Source organism: Diplotaxodon limnothrissa, linkage group LG22 (assembly GCF_057381915.1).
Source record: "Diplotaxodon limnothrissa isolate DT_005_m linkage group LG22, D_limnothrissa_male_GT1.1, whole genome shotgun sequence".
Lineage (NCBI taxonomy): Eukaryota > Metazoa > Chordata > Actinopteri > Cichliformes > Cichlidae > Diplotaxodon > Diplotaxodon limnothrissa.
Genome location: NC_140616.1, coordinates 7,116,866 through 7,141,153, shown reverse-complemented (window position 1 = coordinate 7,141,153; position 24,288 = coordinate 7,116,866). Strand labels below are relative to the sequence as shown.

Here is a 24,288-nt window from a genome sequence, read left to right as displayed (position 1 = left end):
TTGAAGGGTCAGTGTGAGGCATGAAAATGTGGTTTGTTGCCTCAGGGACACGCTATTCCGTAGAGGATTATTAAACTAATTTTCAAAATGCTTTTTAAAAATTATTAGTTCAAGGATTAACATTTGGATTAGCAGCTGGATTAACAACTTCATTTTAAAAATCCTGCTTTCAAAATAACCAGTCATCACATTACTCTAGCAGTACAATGCATTTTGCTAACAATACTATATACGTTACTTTCTTCAACCAAACTTTAATGCCAAGAGTTTAAATACACACACGTATATATATATATATATATATATATATATATATATATATATATATATATATATACACACACACACATATAATTTCTGCTTGTTTAAAGAGCTAATAAATGCTGTTATTGCACGTGCCTCAAAAGAGGCAAAGGTGTCGCCATCTGACATGATTCAGCAGCGCCTCTTCACAGCTCTGTGGGCACAGGTTGAACAGAAAATTCTAAAAGTTACACAAACAGGGTTAGTAAAACTTGAAAAGATGATTTTTAAAGACATCACAAAGCGGCTGGACATTAACTCTGATCTCGTGATCATTGCGCTAGCCGTAGGTCAGCCATACCTAGAAGTGATCATTTCCATATTTGAAGATCACCTCTTCCGTAAAAAAAGCCTACTGGCAAGGTTCTTTTCATGGTGCGTTAGAGTCGAGGATGATGAAGACGCAGAAGCTAAAGCAATTTCTGAAACACGTTTAGACGAATTTAAAAGTAATATATTTCCAATACTGGAGAAAAAATCATCATCTGGCATTAGTGTCAGCACACTCATTCAGTGTGAAAAATCAAACTTGCTTACAGTCATTTCTTTCACAATTCAACAATAAAAGCTGAGTTGCCCCATAAACTCAAATACATTAAGGGTTTCAACTAATCCTTTAACGTTTTGGAGCAAAGGTTGGTCTCAGATGAACTTTATTGCTGGTAAAATGAATGAATTCAAGTTTTACATGAGTTGAAGCTGTTGGCGCCTTTCTGTGCCTGAGCACGCATGCGCATGTCATATTTTTGGATACTACGGGGTCTACGATGCACTTTTGCAAGGACTGAAAGCCACCTGGCCGTCTGCCTTAATGCGAACACGAGGCTTTTTACGCCAGGAGCTGGATGCAGCTAAGGTGTTCATCTCAACTTTCTGAAGGCAAGTACTGTTTCTTTTAATGTGCATTTATATGTGTTTACTACCTCATTTAAGATCCCCCCTAGACTGTTTTACTCAATCGTGCTGCTTGAATGCCCTCGTGAGCAACTTTAATGTTTTCCATCATGAAATAGTGCTTTAAAGTTTTCGTATAAAAATCGCCATGTCACAAAATAATGTAAATCCGACAAGCATCCCTTCCAAACAGGCGCGCTCATGTCTGACAAGCCTCCGCGACACCCCCTACGTGTATTTCATGTAGGGGGTGTTCGCCATACCACCGAACGAAAGAAACCCGACAAAATAAGCTAGCTCGCTCATGGCTGACGACCAACAGCGGCAACCCCCCCCCCCCCCCCTTTTTATTCTTAAATAAATAAATAATTTCGGGGGCGCCCGCTGCCATGTTGTTTAATTTGTTCAAATCATATTTAGCCAAAAAAAATGTGGTTTAGTTTCTGTGTGAACGGGGTGGTGGAGTCCTCCACCGAGAACACTCACGTTAACTTTATCGAGTGGGAAAAAAAGTTAGCTTGTTTATATTATGTTAACATAGCTGTGTCGCTAGCGGTCTGTAGCACATCATTATATACCAGCTAGCCCAACTTCAGTAACCCTACAAACGTCACTGCTTTTTAGTTTCCTGTCTTCATTTATGCTGGAAGTGATAACAGAGCTGTAGGGTTTAATTTGTTTCCAAAACCCCGCAGTCAGGACATGCTATATTGTATTTAGATAGAAGTTAGCAGGGAGTTAGCTTGCTAGCTTCTAACTCCGTTAAATGTCATAAATTCCGTTTTCATGGGTGCCTGGATGTTAAACTCAATTGTTACACCTGGTAGAACAGAACGCTGATCATTTTATTAAAGATGAAAGACTTTAGACAGTTTTTCAACTCTCAGTAATGCCATAGTGATCGTTTGATATGTGAACCTGCAGCGGAGTTTAGGTCCAGACACGGCTAGTGACGTCAGACTGAACAACCGGATTGGTGTTAGAATTTACCATGTCAGCCAATCAAAAAAATGATATGGCAACATGCGGCACTTGGTTGTTTAGGGAGAAGGTGCAGTTTTAGGAGTGACACCCGCGACGGAAAGCCGCGAGCAAAAGAAAGAGAGCGCAAGTTTTCATATGTGAGACATTAGTGATGTTTAGCGTTTTTGGAGGCTAGAGTTAGTGTGTAGTGTAGTTATTGTTTTGTATTGTGTCAGTTATACTGCTGAATGTCACATTTGCTCCAAAAAAGCCATCAAAAGCAGATTCTAGTGTAAACGCTGTTCCCACAGGGAAAACAGGACTGATACACCTCCTGTTGTCAGACCTGCAGGGTTTAGGCCTGTGCTGTTCTCTTCTGTCTTATACTGAACACAAACTTTTTTTTTCTTTTTTTTTCTTTTTTTTTTTTTGGACCGGCACAAATAATTTGTGTGCCTTCTTATTTGCTGCAGAACACCTGATTGTTCTGTAAATAGATTTAGATGGTTATATAAAAAATGCCTGAGGCCTTGGCTGCATTTTTAGGTAAATAGTACCATATAACTTTGTTTGCAAAACTTGTGCATGAACCTGAAGTTCCCAAATTGATATAAAATTTTTTTTTTTTTAGCAACAACACTAAATGCGTTTTTAAAACAAAATGTTAGGTTTCAAGTTTAGGAGAAAAGTTGCTTAAACTAAGTTATCCATCAGAACCTAAAAATCTAAATGCAGTGGGTTGCCTTGAGTTTAAGTTTTCGCAACAATTTTTTATTTTTGTATTTATTAATTTTACAGTGTTGATGCTGTGCTCACACGGGCTACAAAGAAATCGCACTACAAACCTTCTAAAAAAAACTCCACAGGTATCTTTGAAGAAACACCTGTTGTCTGACGACACAATCAAAGATCTGCACATCAATGAAAAAAAATCTCGAAAGGGCCACCTAAACATAATATATAATGTTCTGACTGAGAGACGTTTTGAAAAAATTTAAACGTACAGCTCTGCTATCACTTCCAACATAAATGAAGACAGAAAACTAAACAGCAGTGACTTTTTTTTTTCTTTTTTTTTTTTTAGGGTTACTGAGGTTGGACTAGCTGGTACATAATGATGTACTACGAGATCACTAGCGATACAGCTATGTTAGCATAACATAAACACAGTGAAGCTGGAGGATGAAAGCTAACCTTTTTCCATTCGATAAAATTTATGTGAGGGTTCCCAAAGGTTAGGGACGAATTCAATCGCATGGCAGGATGCTGTTGCAGATTAAGCAGCGCCTCTTCACAGCTCTGTGGGCACACAATAGAAGTACTACAAGGACATAGGGAAAAGGGACAAAGAGGGGAGGGATATAAAATATTCCAAATGTTTCTTGAATTGTTAGCACAGTGTATATGTGTATGTATCTATCCATCGATTCACTTACGCCAGGGGTGGGCAAATCCAGGCCCAGAGGGCCGGTGTCCTGCAGGTTTTAGATCTCGCCTTGGGTCAACACACCTGAATCGCATGATTAGTTCGTTACCAGGCCTCTGGAGAACTTCAGGACATTTTCAGGAGCTAATTTAGCCATTTATATCAGCTGTGTTGGTTCAAGGACACATCTAAAACCTGCAGGGACACCGGCCCTCGAGGCCTGGAGTTGCCCACCCCTAACTTCCGCTTTTCCTTTTCAGGGTCGCAGGGGGCGCTGGAGCCTATGGCAGCTATCTCAGGGCGAGAGGCAGGGTACGCCCTGGACAGGTCGCTAGTCTGTCACAGGGCTAAACATTCGTACTCACATTCACTCATACCTATGGGCAATTTAGATTTTTCCAAAAACAATGGGCAATTTAGATTTTTCACGTGGCTCCAAAGACGCAAAGGTGTCGCCATCGGAAATGATTCAGCAGCGCCTCTTCACAGCTCTGTGGGCACAAGTTGAGCAAAAACCTCTCAAAATCACACACAGGGGATTAAAAAAACTTGAAAAGGTGATTTTTTTTTTTTTTTAAAGACATAACAAAGCGGCTGGACATTAGCCCTGATCTCGTGATCATTGCGCTAGCCGTAGGTCAGCCGTACCTAGAGGTGATCATTTCCATATTTGAAGATCACCTCGTCCGTAAAAACCTGCCTGCAAGGTTCTTCTCGTGGTGCGTTAGAGCCGAGGATGACGAGGACGAACAAACTAAAGCCATTTCTCAAACACGTTTAGAAGAATTTAAAAGTAATATATTTCCAGTAGTGGAGAAAAAATCATCTGGCATTACTGTCAGCAATTATGATGAAGAAGAACATGTGAGCGCACTCATTGATGCTGTGCTCACACGAGTTGAAAATAATTCGCACTACAGACCTTCTAAAAAAAACTCCACAGGTACCTGTTAAAACATGTGTTGTAATTATAATAAAGGTCAATCAAATGGACCAATATGGCAAGGCCATGATGATCCACTTGGTAAAATAAATCCGCTTGGCATCTTTCTTGGCCTTAAGACAACAATTCTTATGGCTAAAGATCCAAACGGGACACACAAAAAACCACATGTTGTCTGACAACAGGATCAAAGATCTGCATATACATGTATATAAACTGAAAGATCTCGACCGGGCCATTTACCAAGAGCTACGTCAGAAAACATTCTGTTAAGAAAAAACATTTACTGATGTTACTGAACGACGAGGACCCAGTGTTGAGAAAACTGACGGTCGATATCATTAAAAATCACCTGATCGAGAATATGCAGAATCCAGCCCTGTGTGATGCTGAAGAGGCTGAAAATTACAGGTTATCTGTGGAAGCCTGTATCAAGAAGGTGGTGACACGTGTCAATAAAAATGCCAGTTCACCTTCCTCTACTGAAAAAGTTGATGCCATCACCCAACGGCTGTTCATAAAACTCTGGCCTAGACTTAAAAAGATCAAAGTTGATAATGTGATGTTCATCGGTGATTGTCAGGGTCCCTGAGCAGTTATGAATTATATTATTACTATTGTTATTGTATGTATATTTGGTGTTGCTGTCCTTCTCCCTGTTTGCGTGTGTGTGTGTATATGTGTTTCAGTGGGCGCCTTCAGGCCTGGTGGGTGTGGCCCTGCTGACGGTCTGGCCACACCCGAAGCCACACACCTGCTGCTGGTCAGGCCTCGTCGGGGGTGCTACTTAGGAGAGTCTTGGAGCTCCCACCGATGCGGGATCATTGCGTGAGTCTCCACGTTAGTCATCCATTTGAACTGAGTTAGTGTATGTATGCCCGCGGTTATGTGTCCTGACGGCTGCGTCTATTGTGTCCCCAGGAGAAGTGTGGAGCGCCAGACAGCAGCCAGCACGAGGAGTGCTGAGACACGGGAGCGGCGAGCACTGAGACACGGACTGGTCACGGAGAGACACGACACGGGAGTCAGGGGAAACCACGGGGATTTATTGTTGTTATTTCCACACACTGTAAATAAACGCACTGCTTGTACATAGAGCACCGCGCCTGGGTCCTCCTTCCCCACACCCCCCAAACTGTGACAGTGATATGGTTTACAGCTCTTTAATACAGAAATGGAACAGAAATTATTCACTGTCTACTTTAGCAGAAGGTTTTTAGCTGAAGATAGTTTAACCAGCTGTTTTGCCAACACCTTCATTTTTATCATTTAGCATCATTTTAGAATATAATACATTACTGTAGATCAGGGGTCCCCAGTCCGCGAGGGCCGGTGTCCCTGCAGGTTTCAGATCTCACCCTGGGTCAACACACCTGAATCACATGATTAGTTTGTTACCAGGCCTCTGGAGAACTTCAAGACGTGTTGAGAAGGTAATTTATCCATTTAAATCAGCTGTGGTGGATCAAGGACACATCTAAAACCTGCAGGAAACCAGCCCTCGCGGACTGGGATTGGGGACCCCTGCTGTAGCTCAAACAGCATATGAAGCATTTAAATTCAGACCAACCTTATAACCGTATAACACCGATGGGGAACAATGTGTTCTGCAGAATACTCTTGATACTTTAAGAGCAATTTGCCAATAATACAGATTCATGTGTAGTAAGGTGGTTTCATTGCTACTTTTATTAAAGGAGTGCTTTTAAAAATTGAGGTTGGCTGGTCGCCTCTGTTTCTGTAAAAGTCACAGCATGCCACCTTGGGTAAGAATATGTATTCTTAACATAAACATATACAAGCATGAATCTAAATGAAGCTTATGCGCAAGTTCAATAAGGAAGAGCTGTAATCAGTCATCCGCCTGCTTTCCTGGGTGTTCGAGATGCTTGTCTTCATCACTTCCACTTTCCCACGCTTGCAAACTCAATCATTACTCTACTCCAGTCTTTTTCTTGCCCACCGTCTGTGAGCCAATCAGCCGCTATTCTGTCTACTGTAAATCTCACTGCTTTTCTATCATTCCCCCCTTCATCTTCATTACCACCATCTAGACTCTGGGGTTCCTAATTCCTATCATTGTTGGTCTCCAGCCTGCTATGATGGGTCAACTGAGTTTAATCATCAAACAGCATAATAATAGTCAAATTGTTTATCTCAATACATCATGTTCATTACTTCCAAATGGAACCCTGTGAAAAGCTGTTTTCTTATCTGCTGTTTCTGAGTTCAGATACTAAGTTTAACTCTCGTGGATACCTTGTGATAAATGTTTTCACCGAGCAGGCTTAGTTTGTTTCTGAATTTGCTGTCACAGTTGTTTTCATTTCCACTGACACATCGGCTCCTAAGATCATAATACTACTACCAAAGTACTACAAGGATCCGGAAAAAAGGACAAAGGGAACAGAGGGATATAAAATATAGGAAATGTTTCTTGAATTGTTAGCACAAGTGTATATGTGTACTTATCTAGTCAGGTTTATATGCAATAGTGCTCACTTATTTTCTCATTTTATTAACTGTATTTTTCATGTAAGTCATTGATATTAAATATTGATTTTTACAGAGGGGTGGTAAGAGTAAGAGTTTGGTTTCAGTTTTTTCTGTTAATATTTGGATATTTTTCTTGCATTAACAATTTTTTTGATGAGAAAAGCAGAATAAAATGTGCAAATTAGCTTCATTTATAGTTTGGTATACTCCTTTCCTCTAATACAAAGATTTAATTTCTAACTCTGAGTGTAAGTGCATAATTTAATAACAAGTGTTTCTGCTCACATGCGTCTCACCCTGTTTTAAATGCAGGAGGTCCAGAAGCTTCACTGTGGCCTGCTGGTGAAAGCGAATGCCGTCCCAGCAGGAGGCCAGCTACAATGCATGATAATTAGCCTTCTGTTGTGATCTGGTTTCTGTCTTGGACTCCCTGGACTGTGACCTCTGACCTCAGACTACAATCGCTCTCAGCTGGAGGCCAAACAGCCTGTCAGTCTGCCTCCTTCCAGTACTGCCCGTCCCCCCGACGGGAGCAGCAGCTGAAGAGCACACCGAAGAGCACTGCAGGGGAGACGGACTGAAACAAATGATGGAATGATTAACAGAAACAAGAAGAAAGAAAACTGATTCTGATATAAAGTAAGACGTGATGCGAGTGCCTGCTGACAGAGCTGTGGTGCTGCAGTAACTGATGGGTGACACAGCTGCTGCTTAAATTACAGAAAGTCAGTGAGAAATATAACTGAGGGTCCTTTTTATGGAAATAGTGGTGAAATTTCATAGTTAGCACAGAGGCTCAGACTCCTCTGTTCACAATACCCACAGCACTGTAGCAGAGGAGCATCACAACTGTGACTGTGGGGTTTTCTCTCAAAGCTGCAAACATGTTTGAGAAAAAAAACTTTGTTATGTTCATATTGCCATTGTTTCCTTTAAATTTTAATATTTTACTGTCTAAAAAATAATTTTTAATATTATTCAGTGTTTACTTTAGTCAAAGCCAGTCTAGATGTTGTTTCCGGTCTTTATCTTAACTAAGCAAAGCCAACAGGCTGTTGTCCACCTAAAGGCAAATCTCACTGTGCTAACCCACCGACCAACATCTGGGAAGCAGATGATAAACAAAAGAAAAAAACCATCTGAATTGCTGTAAATTAAACAGTTCAGGGAAACACAAAATTACAAAGCCTGTAAACTAAAGACATTTTTTTATTCCAGTTCCTTCCACAGTGGGACTTTCCCTGAGTGCCAGTTTCCAAAATGATCAGCCCAGCCTTAAATGCATGTTTATGTTTGTATGTAAACAATCTTCAGGGAAACATTTAATTATAAAGTCATTCAGGTTTCACCTTCATCCCGTCCAGTTCTGCTGGGAACTCAGCAAACCAGGAGGGTTTTCTGGAAAATCAAAGCTGCAGTTCTGACTTCAGACAGCAGGGGGAGCCAAAGTTTTACTAAAGAAACCAGGAGTGAAACACTGGGAGAGGCAGTTTTTAATGGTTGGAAAGTGGTAGCTACACAAACAGGTGAGAGAAAACAGCTCTTTAGGCTATATGTTTCTTTTAGTGACTGTATACTTAAACATAATGATGCTTTATTTGAGTCAAAATGTGAGTCATGGTGGAAAACCTTTGGGTTAAAGCCCAGAAAAGTGGAAACTAAACATTTCACGTCACTTTAATATACCTGGTTTTTAGATCTACTTCATATTTATATTTTGTCTTACAATCAATTAAAAAAAAAAGCAATAAAACTACATTTTTTTCTTACTGGATGCTTTTTCATACACCGTTCCTCTTTATCAAATTGGAAACTGTCAAACTAGGGTTGATCATCTTTTAGTAATTTAAGTCTCTTTTTTCAAAAGTCAGGAAGTACTAGTCTTTGACTCTTTAGTGTCAGGTCTGAGTTTTTTAGCCTCAATTACGGTAAATCCAATATTTATGGTTTTATAGGTAAAAAGTTTTTTTAAGGGACTCGAATAATATTATTTTCTAACTTTGCACTGGACAAAGAAATGTTCAGCCTTAGCTTTGGCATTGTATTCAAAAACTGCGCTGTTATCAACATCTTTCTGTTTGAATCTCAAGAACTAAAGCCTGAAAGTGATCTGAAAGTAAGAAAGTGAATTCTGACCTTTTACTTGAACCCACACTGCTGCTGCAGAGCAAAGTGCACCCAAAATTTGTGAGGTGGCACAAACGTTACTGATTCAAATCATGAGAAGGCACAGCAGAAAGATAAGCCCACACCGGGCTATGAGAGAGATTTGCCAGTCGGGTGAGTAATTAGAACTTCCATGTCGGCAGGAGTGAAAACATGAGGTGGGCGGATCACCGAGGTGTCATTTGGGACACGATTAGCATCATAATTATTAAAACTCTCAGGGCAGTCATGACTAATGCTGGCCATGTGCACTGCTGCTGCACTCATACTGAAATTTAATGGAAAAAAACATAAATGAAAAGCAATAAACAGGATGTTTGACTCATTCCTGTCATTTCACCAGAATCCTAATTTAACATCTTGTCTTTGTTTTAAAGACCTTTCTGCACCTGAACTCACAAAAACACTGGTTTTAATCAGTGTTGCAGGCCTACAGCGAACAGAAGCGGGAATGTTTATCCATGGATGGCTTTCTTTCATAAAATGTGCAGAGACTTAGACGAGTACAAAGCACTTAACTTGCTGTTGACATCGGTTGAGTCACGAAGCGTTCAGAGGCTGCAGGTTGCTGAAAACAAAACGATCTGACTCAGTAATAGTTTGGCACACGTCAGCGAGTGAGTAAAAGCTGGCAAGCGGCTTCAAATTCTCCTCTTTTAACAGCCAATCAGGATGTCGCTAATGATTATATTCGTTATCTGTTCATTAATTATCTAGAAAATGTTAAAAGACCTGACTGTGAAGACGAATCAGACATTTTCTGTTATTCCAGCCGCTACATGTTCAAGTTTAACATCTGTTCAGAACAGCAGAGAAACATTTGCAGACCAGCTTTGAGCCCAGCAGAAACCTCCAGGGATGAAAAACAAAGCCCACGTGAAGCGCCTGACTGCAGTTCCTTTAATGGCCACCTGAGGCTCGTTACAAAAGTGAGTCAATCCAGGTAAACAGCAGAAGTAAACATGCTTACAGCTGACACAAGGGGAGGACTTGTTCTCTTTGAATAGTTTCTACCTCTGTAACATTTGCGCAGTTAGATTTTTTTAACTAGACCATTAGCAGCGAAATAACTAAGTGAAGCCTCTACTAAATTGGGATGCTGAAGCCTTTCGGACCATTTTAAATGGATTATTAGGGCCGGTGTCCTGCAGGTTTTAGACGTGTTCTTGATCCAACAGAGCTGATTTAAAAGGCTAAATTACTTCCTCAGCATGTCTTAAAATTCCTGGTAATGAACTAATCATTTGATTCAGGTGTGTTGACCCAGGGTGAGATCTAAAATCTGCAGGACTCCAGCCCTTGAGGCCTGGAGTTCCCCACCCCGGGCCTAAATGATTCCGATAACGCTTGGGAGAAAGTGCTGAGTATGACCCAAAGAACACCACCCCCACAGTCAAGCACAGAGGTGGAAGCATTACAGTTTGGCTTTATGTTTTTGTTAAGAGCACAAAACGACTTCACTGCATTTAGGGGCCATGTACTGTAAAATCTTCAACGAGAACCTCCTTCCCTCAGTACTGAAGATGGGCTGTGTTTGGATCTTCCAGCATGACTGTGACCCAAAGCATACCACCAAGGCAACAAAGGAGTGGCTGAAGAAGCACATTAAGGTCATGGAGTGTCCTAGCCAGTCTCCAGATCTCAATAGCATAGATGATCTTTATAAGGAACTGAATCATAGACATGTGCCCCTGAGAGGTGTTATAAGTTCTGTATCTGCACAATGTAAACTTTATCATCAGATAGTGAGCACGAGGCTTACCATCTAATGATGAAATTGTGGATGACTAGGTGCTAGCCATCTTCGTAGCGACTGTACGCTACAAAGCACAACACCAGACGAATTTATGTGCCACTGCAGCATGTCGGTTTTCTCAACCCTCCCTGAGCCTGGCTGTGCTGAAGGTTCCTTCCTGTTAAAAGGGCGTTCTTCCTTCCCACTGTTGCAAAGTGCTTGCGCAGTTTTTTGTTTTTTTTAACAATATAGTATAAAATGCCTTAGAATCACTGCTTTATCCCAACCTTAAAAAAAAGGGGGCGGCAATCATAAAAATTTACACTCTACTACAGTAGCTTTGCATGATTCACAGTTTAAAATGATGCTTATTTGGACAACAGTGCAGCACCTCTGACAAAAGGAAGCACCGTCGGGCCACCTACTTCCTAAGCCTACTCCATGGATTGCCTGCCCCTTACCAAAATAGGGTTTTGGATATACTTTACATGAGCATCTACCACTCTAAATGTGTATTTTTACTGAAAATATTAGATAATGGTACAACAAACCAGGTATCTGGGTATATTTTACTCATCTACAGTCAAAATATCTACAAAAAATGTCAGTAAATTTAAAATTTTCCTGAATTCTAACTCCAGCTAACATCAAAGTCCGTAAACAAACTCCCCATTGTGTTTTCAAGTGGCAGAAACATGAAATAAAGACAGAAACTGACCTTTTTTTAATGAACCCTGATTATTATTTAATTACAAATGAAGATGAACAGATAGCAGTGAAACAGAAGTACATGTGGATCCTCCATGACATAAAAAAAAAACAAGTCTCCGTCTGTCCTCTGGAGTGAGCGCTCACCGCTGAGGTGGACATGAGAGGAGAGACAGAGACCCGAGTGAAAACACAGGGGGACACGTTGCAAATAATAAAATGGTTAAACAGTACAATGCTCTTTTTCTTACAGAGTCCTCCAAAAAAAAAAAAAAAAAAAAAAAGGGAAAATATATATACATATCATCATAAAATGAAAATGACTGTGTCTGACCCCCTCGCTGTAGAGCACGTGGGGGGTTAATGTGACCCCGCTCCTGTCCACGGTAACACGGTTATAAAATCAGCGTAATTAAAAGAAAAATAATAAAAAATAAAGACTGCACTGAAGCCGACTAGTTACGGAAAGAGCGCAAACTCACAGAAAACCAGGAATTAATGGAGAAGAGGCCGGGTCGTGGCGAGAGGATACAATGCAATTTAAAAAAAATTATTAATGTTAATAAGATAATAATTACAAGAGTAACAGTAATACGTCTGAAATAATACAGAAGAAAAATGGTAAGAACAGCACTGATGAGGCTGAGGAGTGAAAATGTGAAGCTGGTGGGAAACTGTTATTCTGTTGTCAGGTAAGGCAGCACAGGTGTAACAGTTCGGGTGTTTTTATTTTCCTCTACCAGACTCGTGTTAACTGCTACATCTGTCCTTGAAGTTCCCTCAGAGTTTACGGTGTAGGTTTTTCCCCATCACTGTGACCTCTCTCTCTGACCAATCAAATTTAAGGAGGAGTGGGATTTAAGAGAGCAACACTGCTCGAGAGAAGAGCCCTGAAAATGAGGCCACAGGTGTTTCTGGTGCCAAAGGTGAGGCTGCTTTACACAAATCAGGGGTGCCTGGTGCACTGTGACACCTGTGAGAGCAAATCAAGCTCCAGGCAATCCCGCTAGGCTGTACGCAATGAATGGAGAAAGCCGGAGGTGCTCTGTCTTTAGGTAAATGTATGCATGTGAGCAGATATGCAGACTCTACGCTGTCAGGGTCCTTCATCAGAGCTGGTGGGATTTTTGCTCATCAACTTCAAAAGTGTGTCCAAAACACCCCTGTGGACACGTACCACGTGCCTGATGGAGACAGCTGATGACTGGTTTAGGACATGGATTTGAGACTGGAGCTGGTTGGACAAACAGGACTAAAACCTGCACCAAGACTCTGCAGACTGGGCTAAAAAGCTCTGTCTGTGTGTGTGTGTGTGTGTGTGTGTGTGTGTGTGTGTGTGTGTGTGTGTGTGTGTGTGTGTGTGTGTGTGTATAAACGGCTTAACCATAGAAACCACACACACACAGACAAGAATGAGCGAGTCAGATTATGGGAAGTCCCTCTCTCTCTCTCCACTCTGCCCTGAGGTTTACTGATGCAGTTTCCTCGCTGCGTGTGATTGGCTGCAGTTTCTATGGCAGTGCCAAAAGACTGCGGAGGCGTCTGATGTCAGGTGTGATGTCATGTTTCCCTTTATTGTAGCCACAGTAAAGCCTCGCTAACCATCGTACTGTGTGTGTGTGTAGAAGCTCTGTGTGTGTGTGTAGGCTTCAGATCAGCACAGACACACAAAGCTTCGAATCCTCAGTCAAAGTCCAGTCCTATCACAGCTGTGGCCCTGCTGACCTCATGTGGCGACATGAAGCTGAATACCTGTGCCGTCCAATCAGAAAGCGCCCTGAACACACGAGTCCGTTCCCCGCTCCCTGTTTTGCGACCTTCACCTCTTTTAAGCTGATTTTTAAGTTTGAGGCGGGTGGAGAGCGAGCAAACGGGAGGACAACCCCTCCTAAATTTGCCTTTCTTGCGACAGACTCCGTGTTGTGGTGGTTAAACTCCACCCAGCTGCCACTCCACGGGCATTAAAACAAACACACCAGATAACAGAGTCATAATGAGTTAACCCGGATCAGGTTAAATCAGCAGGTCTCAAACTGTGGAACATGAAGTGGAACTAAAACGAACAAATTTGATGCCTGAAAGTTTGATAAGGGAAAAAACAACAACAAAAAAACGTGTGAGGTGTGAACTTTTAAGTTCGAGAACCACCGGGTTAAAAGTTCACTCCTTTCTCCAAGTCACACCCTCCGTCCCCTGAATACACAATAACTGCTTCCCCCCCGTTTTTTTGAACAATATAAATATAAAACTCTGATACCAGTGGCCTTTTGTCGCTGCAGCTCAACGGTCAAAGAGAAGGCAAGGGTGAGAAGGCAAAGGCTGAATTATAATGGTAATAATATGCCCATTAGAGTATATACACACACATCTTTACCATTAAAAATAGTAGGATTCTCCTGATTTGTATCAAATGACCATATTGAAATATAATATTTGAATTCAATATATATTTGAATAAAATATATATGTGTAGATTTACTTATTCTGTATCTTTTACAAAAGCAGAAGGCATGGTGGTACTCTGTGAGTGTGTGAGATAAAACATTAAGCCGGGGGTAGGTCAATAAAACTCGAGAAAAAAAAAAAAAGGCACAATCTACCTGTTGTTCTTTAAAACGGGCACATTTCTGTTTAAAACTCTGAATAAAACGACATAAAAATGAGCTGTTATAGCAACATCTCAGTGAAGGTTTGCCTGAGTTAACCTTGATGCTCGACATTCATTTCATGGTTCCCGTTCTTGTTCGCCCACCCACCCCGCCGTTAGACGAATCGCTGCTTCTCAAATACAAAAACAAAACATCACGTGAACAGATTATATCCAAAACACAGAAAGCCCTCAGATCACTGCAAAAATGCCCTAAAATACTGTCCACGTCCTCAAGAGGCACAAACGTCCTTTGACAGAAGTCCTAAAAACAAATCAGGGGAATGCAGACGAGAGTTTTTAAATCAGACGCCATCAAACCTCCAAAAACCCCTCGGTGATTGTGCGAAGTCACGCAGGGACATAAAAAGCAGAGAAACCCTCTGTATCCTCGAGGTTAGTGCACCAGCTTTGGGTCCACAAACACACACACACACTTGTTTCTGTGGGAGTGTGTGTAATTACAGCCTTGCTAGTGGATGCTTCCTCATTTCCGCAACAACCGAAGAGAAAATTGGAGAGAAATATCCGCCGCTCTCTTCCCAGACCCGGATGCTTTTTGCTGTACAACGTCGAATTCATTTGCAAACAATCTTGTGCGACGGGTCAGGAAAACAGTCCTCTCCTTTTCAGCTTCGTTCATCTCTTGTCTGTACAGCGAACGAGCCGAGGACGAGGAGGCCCCTCAGTCCCGTGGTGTCCCCGCTGATTGCTGAGCTCTTTCTAATCACCTCAAGTCCGTAAGATCCTTCGGAGCGAGGTCGGCTCTTTTTTAGCTCGCAGCTCTCCGTCCTGTAAGGAACTGCAAGGTGACGGGTGCAGACAGAGAGGCACTTCTATAATCTCCATCAGGGCGGTTAAAAGTCTCTTTTTTCTTCCTTTTTTAAAATCAGGAACTGTCTGTTATGGTGAGTACAAAGGAGAGAGGGGAATTCTACTTTCTTACAACCTGGATCTTTGCACCCTTGTATTTTGTCTCAGAGTTCCAGAAGAAGGACCCATTAATCCCATCAAAGACGTAATCTGGGCACAGATGCGATGTGGGGGGAACCATGGCAGACCTTACTGGCACTGTGAGGGTGTGGAGGGATGGATGAGGCAGTGTGCAAATGGATATTAAAGAGCAGACGCCCTCTCTGCAGAACTCTAATGTTAAAAGAAATAGAAGTGGGCAAAAATCCATGTACAATCTAAGTTTGGTTATCTCTTAGTGTTCGAGTCACAGGAGAGACGGCGTCCACCGCATCTGGTGAGATGCGAGGCGTCTCGCCTTACTGTACATTAGAGGCAACCCAAGCTTTTACATACATCATAATGCCGAGCAGCTACCTGCTGACAGTACTGACCGCCAAAAGACGTGACGATGCGAAAACGGAAACAAAGCCGCCAAATTTTTCTCTCTATTTGAACATGTTGGTGTTTCATATGAAGGAAAATATTTTGTTCTGCAATTTAAGAAGTGTACGAGGAAAAAGAGACCAACGACTCCTCGAATTATTGCACAAAAACACACATTCCTGCATATGATACACACGCATGTTCACATAGAAGCTGAAGAGCTAAATCAAAGCGCATTAAACCTTTAAGCGTTTGTCTCCATTTTAGCATCAAACGAACTCTTGCGTCAAATCAAATCCTGCTACGTTTACTACTGCTGGCGAGGACCGACGAGACTATCCGAGGTCTTGTCTCCAAGTCAGATCCTGTGCACGCGTGGAGCTCAGCAGCCGGAGTTCTCCAGAGACAGCTGCGCTGTGGCCCTCTGCAGCTCCGAGCTCGCTCTGCGCTGGGTGGGAGGCGGCGGCAGCATTAGCCCCAAAATAACCCCCTCTCCTCGTCCTCCTCCGTTCTCCACCTCGCTTCCTCTTCTCTCCGCCTCCTCCTCGCCTTCAGCCCGCACTTTCTTGTCCTCTGCCTCGTCCCTCTCTCCGTCCGCCTCCATCTTCTGGTCTTTGCTCCAGCGGCGCTTGAAGCGAAGTTTCAGCGGGATGCAGCGCGTGCCTCCGGGGCTGATGGGAGCTGCTTGGCTCCCCGGCTCGCTCTTCAGACTGATCAGAGGGAAGGCCAGGCCACCACCCCCACCGATAGGAGGCGTGGCGGGGGTCTTGAAGACCTCATCGTCGGGGTCATCGTCGGGGTTATTGTTCTGAGGAAGAGGAGCAGAGGGGCTGCTGCTGTTTCCGTTAGCCTGGTGATGGTTGTTTAGCTGATGGTGATTGTTGTGGCCAGCTGTCGGTGTGAAGATATCGCCTTCATTGTCCTCATCGTTATGATTCTTTTCATCTTCCTCACTGATGTCAGTCACCTCCACATCTTCTTCTGACTCTATGTCTGAAATGGGCTCCACCTGGAGAGAAAGAATTTCTTAAATATATTTCTGGTGACACATTAAACAGTTTGTTTGAACTAAATGACATAAAGCTGTAATGTGACCCAGCTGAAGAGGATATTTCAGAGATATTTGTAACTTTTGTGGATTTGCCGGGCTGAAATTTCTGGACACAAAGTGCCACCTTCAGTCTTACGAGATGTGATGCAAACTCAGTTTTGGCTCATGCACGTGTGCTTGGAGACTCACCTTGATATTAGGCGGCCCTCTGCTCAGCAGAGAATTGGTCATCTGACTGGACCCTGTAAACGAGGAGGACTGGCTGGAAGAGGAGGAGGAAGAAGCGGCCATTGAGCTTCCCGCTTCCCTCTGCTTGCGTCCGAGCGGAGGTGGCTGCAGCTTGAACTTGAATGGCGATGGATGCTGGTGTCCTTCCTCTCCGCCTCCGGGCTGCTGACTGAGGGAATGAGAGAGCGGCATGGGTGGGCCGTGGAGGTGATGTGCAGCGGCCGGTTTCTCGGGGGTGGGGCGGTGGGGCTGTGGGATGACGATATTGGGGTAGTGGAGGAATGCTCGGGGGCTGAGGTGGTAGTTGTAGACGGACTGGGTATGAGCCTGTAGGTAGTGCTTCATGTCCTCCGGGTTGAAGGAGAAGTGGGAGCCCAACATGGGGGACGACATGGAGGGGGACGGGGTGTAAGAGAGGTGAGGGGTGGGGGTCATAGACAGGGCTGGGGAGAGAGTTGGGGCCAGCAGACCTCCAGAGCCGGGTAGGGGTGAGATGGGGAATGGGGACAGAGGCTCTGGGTGGACTCTGGGAGCAGGTCTGGGGAGCCCAGGATTTGGGGCTCCACCGTAGACCCTGAACAGAGACTCATGAGGCATGCGGGGGGGAAGGAGACTCCTGAAAGCTCTCTCAGGACCCCCAACCCTGTCCTCTGCACCCACAGCCTCCTCCAGCTCAGAGTTGGTGGAGGTGCCGTCGCTGCAGTCGCTCACGGAGCCGCGGGCCATGCGGCGGCCCACGCTGCTGAACATTCCCGGGCTGCGCAGCTCCTCTGTGGATGAGAGGACCTCGGATGGTGTGGAGGGGGGAAAACGGAAGTGGGTGCCTCCGGACGGCACGGGCGGAGCACTCTGGGGGACTCCTCGGCCTGTGAGGAAGCAAAAATCAAACAGATGTCACCAAGTTTTACATATACATCCTTTCGTCTGTGAACTGGATTAAAAATAAGAGCGAATGCCAGAATAAGATCTTAGCAGGTGTGCTACAGAAACAGGCCATGTTCGAGCTTTCATGTAAATAATGTGCTTTAAAAAACCTCTGAATTTCACTGGAAGCTGGTGAATGGATGCACAGGAGTAATATGAAAGCACTGTGGACTATCTGAAGACAGTTTTCCCAATCCTCCCTGGGCCTAAGTTACCTCAGTCTAGCTCGCAAAACACTGGCTGAAACATCGAGCTGACTTATTTTAGATTTTTACATTTCTAAAATTTCCACAAACTACCCTCTGAACCTGAAGAGAATGGGAAAAGTCACTAATGACAGGAGGTTTTATTTTAACCAGAGGGTCACAGGCGCACACACACAAAAAAACAGCGGGTTACACACTAAGCCACAAGTTCCCTTCTCCTTCGCTCCCCCTCCTCCTCTCCCTCTCCTCGCCAGGGAGACTGTGGCACGGCAATAAATTCTTGGCATCCGAGCACGTGCCAGAATTAAATATTGGAAAAGTTGCTCTTACTGCCATCACAAACATGGGTTGGGCTCTTCTGTTTTTTTTTTCCCCTCCAGAGCTGCTGAGTGAGGTTTCTGAGCACATCTGCCATGTGTGTCAGCGATGACGAGCGCAGAGAGAAAAACTGCATGCGTGCATGTATGTTCGCCGCGTCTGTGCTCACCAATCGATCCAGATTGACGTGGGCGTGCGTGCAACCGTCGCATGAAACCATCATATCACAACATGTCAGTGTGTGGGCCACATCACACGGAGGCTATAATTAAAGTTTCGTGCTGCACTTATGTCACCCCAGGATCTAACGCTCCATATGGGCTGTGTTTACACTGGGTGGCCGGGACCAGAACGAGAGTCGGCTTCGAGACCGGGGCGAAGCTGGGACGTGGCACACTCAGGCGTGCGCGCACAAATTTTACACGCTGTACGTTTCACTAGGATGGCATCCAGCTCAGACTAAAAGAAAAAAAAATTAAATTAAATTCAGTGAACGTCATCTGTAACCAAGGCAGGGTGGATTAGTACGTTCGAGTCTTTACCTACAATATTTGTCTTTGGCGAGTAAATTAGTGAGGCCCCCCACCGCACAGACTGGAAACTTTCTCAGACAATAATATTTGAATGTCTGTTATATACACTCTTTTGGGCTTTGTTGGCTTTAAAAGCATTCTTTCTCCGATTTCAAACCAAAGTCAGGGCAATGAAAAGAAAAAGATTTAGATTTGCAGTAGAATATAATCTTCTGTTCATGGCAAACGCGTTGCTGGTATCTTTACTGAGAAATAAGAGAAAAATCGACACCTAAAAACTGTTTTGTATAAAAAAAACAACAAAAAACTATGCGAGTCATATTTCGCAGTAGCTGTCAGAAGGTGAGCCAACAAGCCACGTTTATTTAAATCACAGACACTTGAAAACTATTTTTAATAACACTCTTAAACATGCCCCATGTTCAGCTTGAGCCCTTTATCTTTATATGTCACTAAATAAATGGAAATTATCTCTGTTTTCAGTATTCTGAGCACCCAAAATCCTGCTTAAGGGCCCGGAGTATAAATTGAGATAAAATCCAGATAACTACGTGAGCTAACCAAGCTCAGACGAGATGAGCTGAGCATCCATGAGTCTACGAGAAGAGCAGATATTCACCGACATGATACCTGCTGAACCCTCAAGGTTGTCGCCAAATTAACCAACAGGTAAGGATAACATCCTACTACATAAACAAGGTGCAGAGACTGCAACACGAGGTGGTGTCAGTGAAGTGTTAGAAGGGGTGCTGGGGCAGCCTGTGAGCTCGAAAATGTGCCGGATGCAGGAATTGTAGCAGGTCTCAGCACCACATTCGCAAGCTCTACAACACAGTGATGAACTCAGCTAGTCGCTGATTGCTGTAAACCTGTCAGAGCGGAGGCTCGGTGGGAGCAAACACCGCCTCCCCGGGAGCTGCAGTTTCTTTTGCCACGTCAAAAACACGTTAATGCCCAACTGCTCCTGCAAAACTTAAGAATTTCGCCTCCTGCCATCAAGTAAAGTTCATTTATTGGAAATTCCTGCTGCAGCAGCTGAGAAAGCATGTGTACAAGAAAAGAGCACATGTAGGGATGCACAGCTAGGATAATAACATAGTAATAATTAATCTGATCGATTATGGTAATTTAATTATTTAACAGGATTATCAGCTTAAATTATCAAAACATGATGAGAATTTTTAACTTTAAGTAGAAATCCAAAAAAAAAAAAAAAAAAAAGGAAAAGAAAAAGAAAAAAAGAAAACAAGGGGAAAAAAGGAGGTGGAGCTGGTGGGGAAAGAGGCCATCAGGTAGGGATTTATTCCCAGACTAGCGTGTGTTTTAAGACTAAAGTTCACCTCGTAAAGTGTCTCCAACCTCCCACAGCCCCCACCTTGACTGAAAATCACTTTTTTGTGGTGCTAATGAAAGACGTTTTGGCTTTCCACCAAAATAAAAAAGTTTTTCAAAGCTCGCTTTACTCAAAACGTAAAATGCTTTTTTTTCTTATCAGATGGGAAAAATATAACATCACTTCAGTTAAGCCCGGTAACAGACTCCTTACATGTGGACCTGCTGAGCCAGGAACAACCCTGTGGTTGAATTAAAAGTGATGTGATGTGTACGTACCAGAGCCCATGTCGATGAAGGGGTAATTGACCAGCACTAGCTTGTTGAAGTTGAACTTGTAGGTGAATCTCTTCCCTTTGGTCTTGTGTAGGATCCTCTTGTTGTAGTAGTATCTGAAGAGAGAATGACAAAAAACAATGTTATGTCCCAGCACGCTAACATATCTTAAGTAACATGTAGTAAAACTTTGATTGTGGCCGCTTTTGTTGTAGTCTCGCATTTAAAGGAGTGTGAAAGCACGGATAAGCACAGCGCTGAGCTGCCACAGAACGATAAGACACCAGTGATAACTCACTCGTTAGCCAACATGTTTGCCTGTATATCAGAAACACTAAGTCTGCAGCCCCTTTGTGGATATTAAAACCAAATCAAAGCTCAGCTGTCTTCTAGAAGTTGTGCATAGTGGTGTAAAATGAGCGGAAAGATGTTTAGAGTCATTACAAGATTTTCAGCTCTTAAAATAAGGAGAGAAAAAAACTACAGGAACATAAAACACGAACAGCCGCTGCATTCAACCTCAGGGTCACAAACAGGCTTTCAACTTACCAAGACTTTCATGTTCAATGTTGATTTTCATGCTTAATGTTACAGAATTGGTGTTTTTGGCCATGTTAAATCAAACCGACAAACAATAAGCCCAATGTGTGGCTGTTCAGAGCCCTCCCTGCGTCGTAGCTTTACACTGCTCAGTGTACAGCAGACAATTAAACAAGCTGTTCGCAGTTAAATTCCAGCTCTCTCTGGGATTACTTAAGGAAGTGAGACAGCCGTTCAGACTCCGTCTTACCCAGGCGGCTCCATTAGTAAGGCTGTATTAGTCATCGTCAATACACACAGCGATGCAGAGGAGTGAATAGCGAGCTCTGAAAGACGATAAAATGGCTCCCTGTGACTCACCGATAGCCTCGGGAACAAACTACATTCATATTTCTTTACAAAAAACTTGGGCATCAGTGTCTCTCATTCAGCTGTGACCGGTCACTTCAATGTGAGAAATCTAAGAAGCTGTTCATCATTATCGGAGGCATCATGTGCAGATGAGCTCAGTGGTTACATATTAAGAGAGAAATATGGATTTCTGTGAATACAGAGCTAAAAATAAGCCTCTTAGTGTTAATAAATTGTATTGAGCTGCTCTCCGGCGTCGGAGGTGGCTGAATATAAAACGCTACGAGTATTTTGCTTGTGTGCCTGCCTCTAATGCGGCCATTGATCCATATATAACCGTTCACGTAGAAAGATCAATAGTTTATTTGTGGACAAATAACATGCATACATAACCCAAGAGCCAAACACGTGCAGTTGAAACAGCCGGAATACGTTTATATTAACTGTGCAGTGATGTAACTGCAAAGTGAAATATTCTTCCAATCAATGAGTCACGCTGCAAGTGACAGAAAGCCAATAATCATGGATGTAATATTAGTGGTAATAATGAAGCTGCTCCTGTGTGAGCATTAGTCAGAGGAGTCTGGAACAAGTGAGAACAACCGTGAGTGAAACAGGAGCTCACCCAGCCCCTCAGCGACTCAATGAGTGGAGGGCCTCTTCTGACAGCCGACTGCTACGCACGCCCACGCAGATGTAACGCAGACACACACACACAGCACTACAGGCAGATATACAACAGGCACAAAGGCTCAAACATACGACGCAGGCAGAAAACAGGCAAGCCAACAACAAAAACTACCGACATGCACAGCAAACTAGAGGGAAAACAGAAAAAGGTGAAAAACAAGGGACACCACCTTTCAACGCTCAGGTTTTATGTATCAGGACATCTTTAAAAAAATCTAAGATAAATGTGTGACACATCATTTTAGGTTTTCTAAATCCCGTTGGGTTTGTGTAAGGATAAAAATCTATAGAGAAATCATGTGAATTAGGGAGCAGCTGAAAGAAGCTTTTTCTGTCAGTTTACTTTGACGGAGCTGCCAAACGACGGCTCATTTCCACACAGCTTTACTGTCCTTTATGCATCACAGTAACTTAACAATAAAAGGTGTTAAGAAGAAATACTTTAGTTAGTGCTTTGGGTGCACACGCCTCTCAGGGTGCGACTAGGCAATGAATCAGTATTACCTTTCTTCTACTCGTTGGCCATTTAATAAATCAAATTACGTATTAAACCTCTGTAAATTAAACCTTGCGTTAAGAAAAACAAAGATTTTGGTGGACGCCTCAATCTTTTGTGCAAGCCTTCAGCCTCACAACAATAAAGTTTTTTATTTCCTTCCTCCTTCTGTAAAGTAGCTGATTTGAAATATGAAGTCAAATCACAATCAAATGGCATCTACTGCTATTTGTTTCCACACTTGAGAACTATGTAGAGGTGAAAAATTAACAGGAGCGTGCAGGCAAAACCCAGTGCAAACAAAAAAGGTGGAAAAACTCATAACAAATCAGTATACACACACACACACACACACACACACACACACACACACACACACACACACACACACACACACACACAGCATTGAATGGCAGGATCTGTGTGTGGGTCTTAATAATATCAGGGCTGTGCGTGCTGTGAAAGCTGGTGGACATAATGTTCGCTGACATGATAAATGGAAGGCACTTTGAACAAATCGGGGAAAAGGGCAGGCACATATGTGTGAAAGAAACACGCATACACAATCTCAAACAGCACCGAGTCAACATGGGGCAGCCAGTCTCACATCGTGGGGCCCCGGTTCTCTCGAGGCCTCGTGGTCTTTGAACTTCCTTCAAACAAACTAGAAAGGACTTTGGACCGTACAGACGCGACTTCTGTGCAGCGAACGCACATGCAGATATGAAGGAGCCCAAAAACACATACGCTCGATAACACGCACCGAATGAAGAAACGTTCATGTGTGTACCGGCGCGTGTTTGCTTCAAAAGGCGGCGAGAAGCATCAATCAAAGATGAAGAGGACTTTCTTCTGACGACGTCAGAATTAATTAACAGCTCGTTGTTAAAAAGGTTTAGAAAACCACAGAAAAGGCATTCACAGCAGAGCCTGGCTCCAGCTGCTCCTTGATGTGAAACACTGAGAGCAGGGAGAAAGTAACTGCTGAGATATCAAACTGACTGTTAATATACTGTTAATTCTCTGTGGCTTAGTTCCTTCGTGGGGATAAGAGCCCTGTAATGCCCACACGCACATTTGGTCTGTTTTTGTGTATTAGCAACAAGTTTAATAAGTTTCAGTTCACAGAGGACATCAAAGGGGCTCCCAGTTTATCACCCAGTGGTTTCAGACTGAACTTAAAGGACAATGCTGCCAAATATTTCCTGATGTGTTGTCACTTCAGATGGTTTTTCCTCTATGCTCAAAATAGGTCTTTGCAGGGGGTAACAGCACACATGGGCACCATTGGCCTGCACAGAGTTAAGGCAATGAGTCTGCTGCTTTACTTAGCAGTTGTTAGTGCGTTCTGTTATTTTGGGCCATTTGGTAAACAGAATGGCTTCATTTACTCATAAAACCTAACTTTAAAAAAAGAATATACAGTTTGGTGACTTGACTTTGGTGCAACCACACTTTCACCAAAAACTGCTAGTACTGATTGTCTTTTAAACATGTTAAGCTTGAAATGCTCCTACAGTGGGGATTAAAATCCGAGCCTTTATGATGTACAATGACTTCTTAGTGATGGATTTGTTGTGTATTTGGCTGCAAGTGGTTGAATCTCTCTTAATTTCCAAGCTCAGTGGTAGCCAACTAGTTAGTCCCAGCCTCTCTCATTATGTCTTCCCTAATGCCTGGCTCAATGGCCTCATCATTGAATCTTTAGAGAGGATCTTGTCTTC

The 24,288-nt window shown here is 43.1% G+C and overlaps 1 protein-coding gene across 1 annotated transcript in view; it reads right to left on the bottom strand.

Annotated features, from left to right (window-relative positions):
- Positions 1-11,961: 11,961 nt before the first annotated feature.
- Positions 11,962-24,288, bottom strand: part of erf (Ets2 repressor factor) — a 45,238-nt gene continuing 32,911 nt past the window's right edge. The window contains exons 3-5 of the mRNA XM_085345992.1: positions 20,491-20,603; positions 16,860-17,764; positions 11,962-16,628 (exon numbers count right to left, since the gene is read on the bottom strand). Of these exons, the coding sequence (XP_085202118.1) occupies positions 16,002-16,628; positions 16,860-17,764; positions 20,491-20,603 (1,645 nt within the window). The 3' untranslated portion in view covers positions 11,962-16,001. The remainder of the gene's footprint in view (positions 16,629-16,859; positions 17,765-20,490; positions 20,604-24,288) is intronic.